Source organism: Agelaius tricolor, unplaced genomic scaffold (genome assembly GCF_023055355.1).
Source record: "Agelaius tricolor isolate 1412-34295 unplaced genomic scaffold, bAgeTri1.0.p SCAF_14, whole genome shotgun sequence".
Classification (NCBI taxonomy): Eukaryota; Metazoa; Chordata; class Aves; order Passeriformes; family Icteridae; genus Agelaius; species Agelaius tricolor.
The window spans coordinates 15756544-15769339 of record NW_027269274.1 but is presented as its reverse complement, the minus strand read 5'-3'; the positions used below and the strand labels follow the sequence as shown (position 1 = coordinate 15769339).

The following is a 12796-nucleotide window of genomic DNA, read 5'->3' as shown; positions in this document are numbered from 1 at the left end:
GGGCCCAGTAAACAGGACCTAAGTGCATTTGAGGTTCTGAGCAGCCACCTCCCCTTCCTTCTCCTGTCCCTCTGCAGAAGAGCAAGACTGTGATTCTGTTTCCAGTGCAGTAATAGTAGCTTTATGCCTAGTTAATAATTTAAATGACATTACACATATGAGGTCATACTAAAGTGTGGAGTTTTGGCTGGCTGTTCAGAGATGTATTTCCTAGTCACTCTAAGAAGTCAGGATGAAAAATTCTGGCCTATATTTAAACTGCCTTTTGATTCTAGGGTAAAGCTTTTTGTGTGGGTGTTTTCTTAAGTTTCTAGGAACTTGTATAATGTGCTTTATTTAGAGGAGACATTATGGGGAATATAATAAGTATGACAGTTTACAGGATTTAAATTATCACTTGATTTTGACTGTTTTCACGTGGTTTAACCCTTCTGATGACCAGTATCAGCTAGTTCAGAGTTCAGTTTTATCCATTAGGCTAAAATGGAATAACAATCCAAGCAGTTTAGCCTATATCCAAGGTGACAGAATGCTTGTATGTTAGACACACATGTAACTTAAATTTATGAGGTGTGTTATGTATAAATGTCAGTGAGTTTGAGCACTTCACTGTGTGATCTTTGACTAGCAAAAGTCCAGTATTGGACAGCAAGAAAGATATTATCCACATGTGGCTCATGCTTGGTTGGATGTATCCCAAATACTAATTGTACTGCAGGTGGGGTTTGGCTCAGCTGTAGGAAAAATTCTGTGGGCCACTGTGAGCAGCACATCAGAAAACACACACACTTGTTCTTGATGAAAAACAGGTAGAGCATTGCTGCCTGATTTTACAAAAATATGCAGCCTAAATTTGCCATGTGAGTTTCTGTCCTTGGTTGCTGAGTATTGTTTGTCTTTGTTAGAAAGGGTGGCTGAGATTTCCTCAGTAAAACCACAGAGCCTTTCTGTTTGTGTCTTCAGTGATGCAATTTTACTGAAGTCAATGTGAAACACCTCACTGCCTGGCTGAGGGGATAGATGACATTTTCCATAATTCTTCCACTTGGTGGGACTGAACTGATAGAGGATCAGTATCAAGCAGCCCTAACATCTGCTACCCTTTGGCTCTTAATGTCTTAAAATTAGTGTGTGCTTAATTTAGCAGGAGTTCTTGTTCTCTGAGACAGATGGTTCAAATTATGAGGTTATGTAAACCAGAGAAAAGATAAATGCCATCTTTTCATGTAACGTTAAGCAAGCTGGAGAGTTCAAGAACAGAAGGTGGAGGTAAATAGCCCAGGCTTTTGGTGATGGTTAAATCATTTCAGTCATCATTTCTGTGTTTTCTTCCTTCCAAAATCTTCTGTTGTATAGAATGGGAAATGATTAAAAGTACAGGGGACTTTTGTCTGTGCTTTTTGAAGGAAATGAGGTCAATTAGATGTCTGAATAGAATTGTGTTGCAATGTGGTTTTGAGATACTAAGCCTTGGAAGCTTTTTTGAATAGTTGTGGTTGTGATACCAGTGAGCTTTGGGAAATTTTTCCATAGGCATGGCTGCTAAGAATAAAGGCTGGAGATTGTCCCACTAGATAGCACTTTTTCCTCTCCTCTGGCCTTCTGGCAGTTACTATTCCTTCTCAGGAAATTCATTATGTTTTACAAGGACCCACCTTTTCATTTAGCCACTGTGGCCAGTGCTTATTAAAATCACCATCAGATAATCACCTGGATTGTTCTGTAATCCATGCCATGATGAATTCCATCAACACTGCTGAGCTCAAACAGAATTTGACTTTTGGGGAGAAAAATAATTTTTGTATCTTTATGCTCTGCCTCCAGTCCCAGCAGCAATCTGTATACAGCTGCTGGTTCATGAGCTCTTCTATTCTGTGTCTTCTTTCTTAACTACAGCCTTGTAATTGAGTCTACTGCTTCTTTTCCTCTTTCCAGAAATGAAGTCTGGCAATTAGAGTTGTACCTTGGCAGCATCTCAAACAGAATACTTCAGTGTGGTTTAATGTTAAAAAAAACAAAACCAAAAGCTTTGCAGTTCAACAGAAAAAACCTCTAGGTCTGAAACAACTTAAACATGAATTGTATTTCAGAGGCCTGCTTTCAGAGCCATTGAATGAAATTAATTAGGGTTCAGTGTCATTCTGCTCTGGGGCAAAGCAGAACTGTTTTGCCCTAATCCCATACCTGATACTGTGTTTGGCCATGGACCTTTTGCACCTTTGCCCACCAGATAAGGAGTAGGTAGTTTTTGACCACTGAGATGAGATCACAGTGAGATTGTTTCATACTTAAGATGATTTTTAAATGATTTTTTTTTGTTTTAGCAATTTATCTTTTTCTTTTTTTTTTTTCCAGTAAGTGGAACAAGGGTTGTGAAATACTAATCCTTAAGGAATAGAAATATTAGAGCAGGGTTCTGAAAAAATGTTTTCACCACTGGAATTTTAAGTTTTGTTTACTTAAAGCAAGATTGTTTAGTTCTATTTAGAGCTCTGCCTTGTGCTGAAATAAGAGTTGTAAGTTTTGGGAGGTGCTATCTGAATACTGTTTCACTGTACATATTATTATAATTAGCTTTTTCTTCTATGTATAAATTATTATTAATACCAATAATCATTACTATTCCTTTATAGACTTTGAGTGACTCCTGAAAAGGAGGAAAAGAATTTCTTTTTGTTGTCCAGGCAAACTGGCAGACAAAGGCACTACAGTGTGGCCACTGAAGTAGAGTGACTACAGCCCAAATGTTCTTTAGCTATTTCCAAGATTTATTGCTGTCTTGCTATTTTAAACCTCACAAAACGCAAAAAGAAATATGATAGATTGACTTCTTACAGGCCAAGTTATTTTATCTTTGCAGGAAGTTTGGTTGCAAAGTTGCCATGACCTTTTCATGTTTCTGTTGTTGGCTCTTGCTGATGCTGGTTTCTCTTGGCAGAATTTAATGTTGGTCAATATCGTCGAGATTTGGTGAAAAAATATAAATCCTTTGAATTCTTCCTGCCTGACAATGAAGAAGGCTTGAAAATCAGGAAGTAAGTTTTGATTGTGCTTGGTACACCATGCTAATTGTATTAAAAGGATATCCTGTTTAATTTGCTCTTAGAGATTGCTTGAAGTTGCATTTTTGTATGATCAAGAAGACCCTTAGGGAGACTGCAGGCAAAGACATTCTAGAGAAGATGGAATAGTGATTTCTTTGGGCTGTTTAAAATTTGGGGGTCTTTTTTTCTTGGTTGTTTCATCTCAAGCATCAGAAATTGGGAGAAGTCCTTCTTGATTCATTTTCATTAGGATGTGACTACTGTTACTCCTGTAGATACTCTAGGATATTTTCACTCAAAAACTATTTTAACAGATAATTATAACTTTTTCTACCTTCTTGTAAAGTACCAGCTAATAAATGTGACTCTTTCTGCTGCATAATTCCTAAAATTCCATTTTAGAGCTTTTGTTTGCTTCATAAAGGAAAAAAAAAACCCACATAACTGCTTTTCTTTTTGATTTGTATAATGAAATTGTTCATCTGGAGCACTTTGAATGTATTAATCATCATCTGTTTAAATGAGTGAGAATCAAATGTGATAATTTTCTCCCTGAAATTGTGGGTTTGGCCACCATGCAGGTGCCTCATTCATTCCCTCAATGCACAGCCTCAAAAATTGCCATGTTCTGCTAATGCTGTGCAAAGCAAGGAGAGAAGCAGAGTTCTGTGTCCAGGTGAAGCATTTGAGTCTCTGCTCTTGCCTGGAAGGAGGCTGTGCTTTAATGTAGGGTAGACCTTGAGAAGAAAGAGTGGATGGGAGAAGGGTCAGAGCAAGAGGGAGCTGCATCTTTCCTAGAGGAGATCAAGCAAGAAGGCCTTTTCATTTTCTTGGACGCTCACTGTACTTCTTAGTGTGTTCAGGAAAGCACTTAGAGCGTGCAGTGTGAAATGAGAAGGAAATGAGAAATTTGAGATGGATAGAAATAGTATTTATTTAGGCTACTTAAAATATGGACTGTCTTGTTCTTAATTCAGCTTTGCCTTATGCGTAAAAAATGTCTGGACTTTCTTTTGTGGCTGTCCCTTGCCTTGTCCCCCCTCTCTCTTCCCTTTTTCCCCCTCAGCATTAGAGTGTTGCTAAAGCCAAAGGAGAACAGGCTGCAGAAGAGCCTCCCAATCCTTGGGAGCAGTTATGAGGTGCATTAGCCTTGCAAGGCACTACCTTTTGCTTTCAGGTAGAGCCAAACCTTTTAATGTGCCTCTGTGCCACCTATTAGGCTAAGTGGTGAGGGATGTAGCATGAAATGGGCTGTGTGAGATGATCTGCCTGGTTAGCAATGAGTAAAGAGGGTTTGTATTTATTCAGTGAAGATCTGGGTGATGAATCTCAGCTCCTGACATCTGTTAACTGTGCTAATGTGGAAATACTGTCAGGATCCATAAGCCTTCATTTCTCTTTCAGGATAAAGCTGTGCTTCCAGAAGGTGGTAAATAGAGGAGTTATGAATTTCAGTCTGGAAGTCAAAATTTAGAAGTAATGTAGGGAAGGGCTGTTGAAATGGGCAGGCTTTTATGTTGGTACTGCAGAGAGGCTGTACTTACTGGGAATAAATGGGGCTTTGTTCTGCTAACAAGTAAATCCTGTACAATGTTGCCCTCCAGCATTACTGATGTGTTACGAATCATAATGGACTTTGAAGATAATGCTAATGCTGGGGACAGAGGAAAGTTGCATATTCATGTGTTCTTGTCCAGTTTTAACACAAGTGTAAAGTGTGTCAGGGTGGGGATTTTTGGTGTTCGTGTCCTCAGCTGTCTCCACTACTAATTGCACTGGGTTGGTGACTGCAGTGGGATGATATTTCACCTCAGTCACTAATACTTGATGCTACCTTTGTTTTGCTCTCTGTTTTAACAAATTTTTTCTGCATAAGCAGTTTTCACACAATAGCTCAAAAGAGAGTAAGTAGATTACTGAAAAATAGTTCCCTCTCCAACTTAGTGCCACAAGATAAAGGCCTTGAGTTGGTTAAATTTGTTTATTATTTTGCAAATCGAATTAAGAAGCAGTTATGAATTAATAGGTTATTGGGAAAAGCATACAGTTGCAGGGATGTTTCAGTGATGTTATTTTAGATCAGTGGAAGTGTGTCCTGGTCAGCCAAATTGATGGGTGTTCTGTGAACGTGTGTAGCTGTGTCAGTGACACACAGGAGCAAGGTGACATGACCACATTTCCTTAGTGCAGCTTGGCTGACCTCTGTTGGCTTTTTCCCATGTTTGGAGGGAGGTCTGTGTTTTTGAGCTAGATTATCTTAACATTGCCAGGGCCCTTTGGTCCCAAGTGCATAGCAAAGTCCTTTATGTGTATTTTGTGGCTCTTTCCCTGTGCAGACAGTGTGCCTTAGCCGCGCTGAACGACGTCCGGCAGTACCTCAGCGAGGAGAACGGGCACGTGGCCGTAAGTTTCCTCTTGGAGACACCTCTTGAGGTGCCTCTGCACGAAACTGTGTGTCTGCTGGATTATACACAGCCTGAGTGATTGCAGCTGCTGGCCAGTACACCAGATTTCTTGCCTTTGGCAGTTAGGTCTGCCTTGTTGCTGCAGTGAAGTGAGTGCTGGATTTCAGGGTGTTGATGCCATATTGAGCAGCTACCTTTGATTTGATTTGAAGAGGATAACACCAAGAAAAAAGTCCACCTTCTCTTCACATTGCTATAGGACAGTGTTCTACAATGGGCCATTAAACACATCTGTCATTTTGCTTGCATGTCTGTTTGATAGTTTAGTGTTCCAAGTGGAAGGTAAAGACTTGCTGAACAAAAAGTATCCTCTTGGCACTTATTGCTGGCATGAAAAATGTCTGAAAAGAGCAGGAGAAACTTATCATGAGTTAGTGCATATCTTAGTATTTAATAATGGGATGCAAAACATCAGTTCCTCAACTATTGACATTGCATGTTGAGACTAATTTTTCAAATTTTTGTCTTAAGACTACTGACACAACTCTGGGGTTTTTATTAACTAAACAGGGAAAACCATTAACCATAAGTTCTGCTGGATGCATGAAGTAAATGTTATGCTTTGGCAAACTTCATACTTTAGTAAAACATTGATGTGTTCAGAGATAAACTGAGTTCCTAGAAAAATGGCTGCATTGATGGTGTTATTCATGGGCAGGATTTACAACTCTTGCAAGTTTTACACTTGCATTTGAACAGCCTATTGAACTGCAGCTTTTTTTTTGTAGCATAAGTTCACTAAAAACTTGTGCATTAATATTTAATGCTGATAAGGGGCAAGGAGGAAGATTCTCTCCTGTACTATGTGCTAGGCTTAAATTCTGATTTCCTTTTCCAAATCCAGAGTTCTGCTAGAGCTGTTTTGAAAGTATTACTAAATTTTAGTATTGAGAGAATATGTGTAAAGTAGTAATGTCTTTGTTTTCTTGTTGAGCATGTTGAGATAGTGGGGTAGAGGGAAGTTTCCATTGCTTTCCTTTTCACTGAGGGACTTTAAATCCATATTTGGGTTGTTACTAACACAGTGCTTTCCACAGGCTGCGCTGCTTTTCAAATTCCTTTTTCTCTCTCCCTTTGGTTATTCCTAGGTCTTTGATGCTACAAACACAACTCGAGAACGTAGAGAAACTATTTATAAATTTGGTGAAGAAAATGGATATAAGGTGAGTCAAAGCAAAGCAGTTCTGAACTATTGCATTTTGCCCTTATCTGTACTCCAAGTGCACTAGCATGAGCCATGTCTTTCTTGGATGTTTAATTAATAACATGTTCTGTGTTCCTAAGCATTGTTTCTGATTAGAAGTCATTCAGTCTTCATTTTTCTCATCTTTAGTGTTTGCACTGTTTGGAGCTAAGGTATTTTGTGCTACAGCTTCAATTTTGTCTTCCTGGACGTGTGGTCATGAGTGCAGTGCAGAAAGAACATTTAAAGTATGGTTCTTCATGCAGTTCAGATCTTTGCTGCAGGAACATGAAGGGGGTCCTGTGTTAGTTCTGGACAAACCAAAAACTTAGTGGTTTTCTGCCTTCTGGTTTTACATTTAGCAGTTCTCCAGTCATCTTTCATTTCCTCTAAACTTAATCTCTGTAAGCCTTTGACACAGCAGAACACAACCCTCTTTATAAGTGAGGCTTCTCCATGAGCTGGGAAGCTTCTGAAATGTTAATTCAGAAATGTTAGTTACTGTTTGTGGGACTGAACTAGCATCCTCTGCATTTGTTTCTTCCTCTTCCATCCTACGTTTTTTCTACTGCAAGAATTTTCCACTTGCAAGCATTGTTGGGGAAAAGAGCAGAGAGCATGATGTGTCATGGGATGGGGAGCCAGGGATTTCTGGTGAGAGGGTCTGGAGAAGCTTTCTGAGTAAATGGAGGAAAAAGGCCTTGGCATGGAAGTGGGTGACATGCTGCTTGTGTGTTAGACCCAGAGATGTTCTCATGCATCTTCCTTCTTCCTCCCTTCTGTTCCTTCTTCCTCCCATTTGGACTGAAGACCTTTTTTGTGGAGTCTGTATGTGTTGATCCAGAGGTCATTGCTGCAAACATTGTGGTGAGTAAGGGAAAGTTTGCTTGATATTGGGAGGCTTAAAGTAGCTTAGTATTTTTAGAAGTACATTATAAGAACTTCCAATAACAAAAACCTCACGTTAGCTCTCATTAATGGAAAAAATTTTTTTTTTCCCTGTCCATGTGAATGTTACTAGCTCAGAAATTTAATTTTCTGAAGAGTTGGGGTTTTTTTTGCTTTACATGTATTTTAATGAAGTTGCAGACAAAACTTTTTGTTGTGTTCTCCCACTCCCTATTTCTTTAAACATCCATGAAGAAGGGAAGGAAACTTAAATACTGTTCTCCTGGTTTTATTTTAAACAGCAAGTGAAGCTGGGCAGTCCTGACTATGTGGATTGTAGTAATGATGAAGCAACAGAAGACTTCATGAAAAGAATAGAGTGCTACAAGAACTCGTATGAGACTTTAGATGAAACTCTGGACAAGTGAGTGATGAAACAACACTGTTATTACTGCTGCTGATCACAATATTATTAAAATCTTATTTTAAGGGTTGGGGCATCCTGTATTGGGGATTAGGGCTTTCAGGTCATTATTTTAGTGGCTTGATCTCTCTCCCCTTTGGCAAATTAGAGTGTTGACTCTGGGGGTGTAGCATGGAAACTTCCTTGTTAGAGGAAAATTGGCTAGTGAGTCTAGTCTGGGACAATATTCTTTTTGATTTTCCCACTTGGAGAATGGTATTTATTCTTCAGGTATAGAACCAGCATTTAGCAATTATTCCAGACTTTCTACAGTGGTTGGTTGGTACTTGGTTTTTTGATACACAGAGGAGACATGAGTGATTTGTAAGCATAACTTAATTGGTTGGCATGGTTAAGGTTAATTATGAACACATCAGTCTTAAAAATGTGACTTGTGAATTAATTTCTTTGTGCTTGCAAAATTATCCTGCAGGTGCAGGGCTCTGAGAAACTGTCTTAGCTACATTATTTGTCGTCATGCCAAAGCATTCTTCTGGTTTTTATTAACTTTGAACTCTTGAAAATAAGGTAGGGATGAATCATGTGAGGAGGAGCCCCTTTCTTCGTGCTACAGCCCAGCATTTCAGAGTAGGATTTGGAGCTGCAGCCATCCCAGGTGCTGCTGGTTTGTTGCAGCCAGAGCTGCAGGGAAGGCTGAGCTGCATTTTAATGTAATTGAGCGTGAGCAGCGTGGAGCTGGCTCAGTTCATGTGTGTGATTCCCGTGATGGACCCAATGGCTGAGCCTGGAATGGCAATGATTAACTCCAAGGAACACAGGCAGGAGTCAGGGTGCTGGTGCCTGTTTCTCACTGCCTCTCTTTGGTTTTATTATTAGTTTCCTTGTTTCATTGCAGTGTGGTGTCTCAAACACATAGCTAGTAACCAATAGTGGTTATTTTCAGCTTATGAGACATCTTCGAAGGAGAGGCTGCTCTAGAATTATAGCTCAGGTGATAAAGGATAAGCAGTGAAAATTGAAATTATAAGCTGTCTGATGCTGAGAGAACATAGTGGTGGGGTAGATTACAGTACAGTTAACAAAGGGTTGCTCACAGAGCAGTTGAGAAAATGTCTTGCTTCAGACTATTCCCAGGCTCTTCTGGTGCCCTACTTTTCTGGAGGGATTAAATGAGATGGGTAATTAGTGACCACTCCTTTTGGCCCCTGGGTGCAATCAGACAAACACTTGGTGATGGAAAGTGTTTGTAACCTGGGGAAAAAATCCCCAAATGGTATTGTAAAATAGCTGTATATCTTATTTAGCTGTGGTAACTTAAGTGACTCCACTGAATCTCCTTTTCAGTGTGTGGGCTGTATTTTTCCAAGGGTAGGATCTAGATTTGGATGAAGTGCAAATAAAGGAGGCAGAAAAGAAAGTGATGTGAGCAGCTCCACGTGAAAGGAATAAAGTTCATCCTGTACCTTTGGAATACTGTGTTATTTCCTAGGACTAATGCTTATTCTGTGGCTGAATGAGGATTTTTTCATTTCTTTGGCTTGTCTCCCCTTTGTTTCATAGCAGAGAGGGTGGAAAGATTGTGCTACGTGCTAATAGCAACAATGTGGGACCTTACTTTTTTTATTTTTTTTTGTAACTTGCTCATGAAAGGGATCTTTCTTACATTAAAATTATGGATGTTGGAAGGAGTTACCTGGTGAACAGAGTGATGGATCACATCCAGAGCCGGATTGTCTACTACCTCATGAACATCCACGTGACTCCTCGGTCAATCTACCTCTGCCGCCACGGGGAGAGCGAGCTCAACCTCAAGGGGAGGATAGGAGGAGATCCCGGGCTGTCTGTCAGGGGGAAGGAAGTATGTACCTGCAGCCAGGTGTAACTGTGAGCTCTGTGTGTGTTTGTGCTGGGCACTTGCAGCTTTCCTCCTCTACAGCCTTTTCCTCCTAATGAGTTTAAAGGACTTTTTTAGTTGTGTGTTTGGGTAGTGGAAACAGGACGGGCACTTTGTGTGTTGTGTTTGTACTCTTTTTATCTGTGTGTCTCTCTGTTGGCTAAAATTCCTTTTTATCCCACACCACAAAGCAGTTGGCAAGAGGGCTTTATTTTTTAACTATATTGTTGTGAAATCCTGACTAGTTGGGTAATTGGGAAGGTGTACACAACTTAAAGCTGAAAGGAAAATTAGTGGAAGGAAAGTTAGGAACTGCTAAAAATTTGTATTTTCCTTGTGCTTCTTTTCTTTCTTCTGTCCCTCTTGGATAATGGAGTAGGTTGTATTTCTTAGCAAAACCTTTGACAGTCTTTTGGAAAAGCTACAGTGAGCTTACAGAGGCTGGAACCCCTGTATTCTAAATTCAACACCCTGTGTTGGCTCTGAGCCCTCATCCAGTGTCTCTTGGTTTTTCTTCCAGTTTGCCAAAAGCTTGTCACAGTTTATTAATGAGCAAAATATCAAAGATCTGAAAGTTTGGACTAGCCAGATGAAAAGGACAATTCAGACTGCTGAAGCCTTGGGAGTGCCTTATGAGCAGTGGAAGGTTTTGAATGAGATAGATGCAGTAAGTTCTTCTCTTTTAAATGCCTAATAAGTTGCTTTGACTGTTAGGGGTGAAGAAAGTACTTAGTTTTTTAACTACTTTTTAAATATGTCTTTTATGGGATAGAAAGTCATTGAAGCTGCTTCTAAAGTTTGGAAATAATTGTCACTACTTAACAAACATTAAACAAGACTGAATGTTTCACTGAATTTTGCCATTGTTAATTTGTTGTTCTCTTGTCTTTCCCAGTAAAATGTTCCTCTGTAGAAGCCATGATGTTATGAAGTGTTGGTTGGTTGGCTTGGAAAGAAGTTTGTGGTGGGGGGGTTTGCTAGCTGGCAGTTTCCAGCTGCAGCTGTAAGATATAAAAGAAAGTGCAATAGATAAAACACGGCCTTGCTTTGTCCATAGATGTAACTTCATCTGTAAAGGGATTTAATGATTCCTCCTAACCACCTCTGAATCAAACTGAGTGCCCTGTTTATTGTATGTGACAATTTTAAGTGTCAGAGTAGCAAAATAAAACTTCTAAAGGTTATTTGTATATGGTTTTATGTAAGAGTGATATCTGCTTTTTGCATTACTGGGAATACATGTTTTTTAATTATTTTCATTACTGACAGGGAGTGTGTGAAGAAATGACATATGAAGAAATACAGGAAAATTATCCTCTTGAATTTGCACTGAGAGACCAAGACAAATACAGATACAGATACCCTAAAGGAGAGGTATGCTATTTTCAATCTCACAAGTTGAAGGGCTTCCTTTTCTTCTTGCATATATTCATGCTGGCTTTAGGAAGGAAAACCAAATTTTTAAATTAATGAAAAGGTTGTTCCTTTCTCCATGGAAAAGCACATAGGATCTTGCAAGGATTGAGCCCAGACCACTTCTGTTGATTCAGGGCTTGAAAAATAAAACCATAAATTTAGGAAAACAATGGAGAGCTTTGGTCTTGTAGACTTCGTTCCTGTGCTGGTCCTGCAGTGATAATGCAGGAGGAATTATTGCAGGGCTTTAACTGTTGTATATGCAAACATGCTGCTAAGGTGCCCTGTTTCTGTTCATCCCTGCTCTTGGTGGTGGCTGTTTTGCAGGCAGCTCTGGCTGAAATGCTGGGGAAATCTCCAGCCACGTTATTAAACTCCTTGCCTCTGGGAAAATAAACTTGCTGATGGCTTTTCTAAAGCAGCCCTAGTGCAGTGCAGTGATGGCCAGATGGTCACAGGGCCATCACTGGGGGGCTGAGGTCTGGGAGGAGGGATTGGCCCAGCTGCTCCTGCTTGAGCTGTGAGGAAGCAGAGCTCTGCCTTCTTCCTCAAGAGCAATCACTGTGACAAGAGCAGTGTCCCTGGCAGTGTGACCCGGTCCTACTAATGAGGCAGTCATTAAGCAGCAAGTTCTCCTCATGCATTTGAACAAGGAGTGTTTGTTTTTCAAACCAGTTCAGTCCTGGGGATGGTGACTGGCATTTCAAACTCCCTCCGTGTGTTGTATGAGATGGGATGAGTTGATCTTGTTTATCCGAGGCAGTTTTGTGTCTGGTAGCAGTGTGAGGGGTTTGCACAGCTCTCAGGGGGCTTTCTCTTGTCCAGGGCTCAGTCAGCAGTGCCACTTGCTCCTGCCTGGGGACCAGGGTGAAGGTTTCCTGCTGTGCTTGGTCCCTGCCCTGCTGGGCAATGTGCTGAGCTCTCCACCTGTGGCACCTGGCACATTTTGGAAGCACCTGGCACATTTTGGAAGCAGTGTCTTTACCGTGCATGTGACATTCAGTTCAGTTGTGCCCATGCAGGAGCCCTGCTGTTCCCCTGCAGCAGCAATTCCCTGTGCATGGTGAGGCAGGACAGGTCACCAGCAAGTCCTTGTGTTGGCTCTTGGTGGGATGGTGGCTGCTGTCACCAGGCCAGTCCAACATGCCTACAGCTTGTTTGGAAAGGGCAGCCTGAACAAGTCAGGCTTTGTGAACTCTTTGCATGCTGATTGTTGGCTGAGCTTCCTAGATTTGGGCTTGGAAGAGAGATGCTTTTGAAGATGAGCTATGGAAAATAATGTGCAAGACTCCTATTTGCAGATGTGAATTAAATCCTAGGGATTTTGTGGAAATTCTTGATCAAAGTGGCTAATTTAATGAAGCTTTTCTATGAGGGAGATTTGTTTTGTTATGTGTATAATAAAATGTGTTATGTGAGTGCTTAGGTCAGAACTGTGTTCTTAGTTTAATGAAAATTATTACTGCAGTATTTATCTGTGCA

At 40.4% G+C, this 12796-nt stretch overlaps 1 protein-coding gene across 3 annotated transcripts in view; it reads left to right on the top strand.

Annotated features, from left to right (window-relative positions):
* LOC139595991 (6-phosphofructo-2-kinase/fructose-2,6-bisphosphatase 4) overlaps window positions 1-12796 on the top strand; it is a 51428-nt gene that overhangs the window by 24098 nt on the left and 14534 nt on the right. For all 3 annotated transcript variants that reach the window (XM_071439906.1, XM_071439907.1, XM_071439905.1), the window contains exons 3-10: window positions 2939-3035; window positions 5381-5447; window positions 6598-6672; window positions 7503-7559; window positions 7883-8004; window positions 9655-9862; window positions 10419-10565; window positions 11168-11272. In XM_071439906.1, coding sequence (XP_071296007.1) covers window positions 2939-3035; window positions 5381-5447; window positions 6598-6672; window positions 7503-7559; window positions 7883-8004; window positions 9655-9862; window positions 10419-10565; window positions 11168-11272 — 878 coding nt within the window. The remainder of the gene's footprint in view (window positions 1-2938; window positions 3036-5380; window positions 5448-6597; window positions 6673-7502; window positions 7560-7882; window positions 8005-9654; window positions 9863-10418; window positions 10566-11167; window positions 11273-12796) is intronic.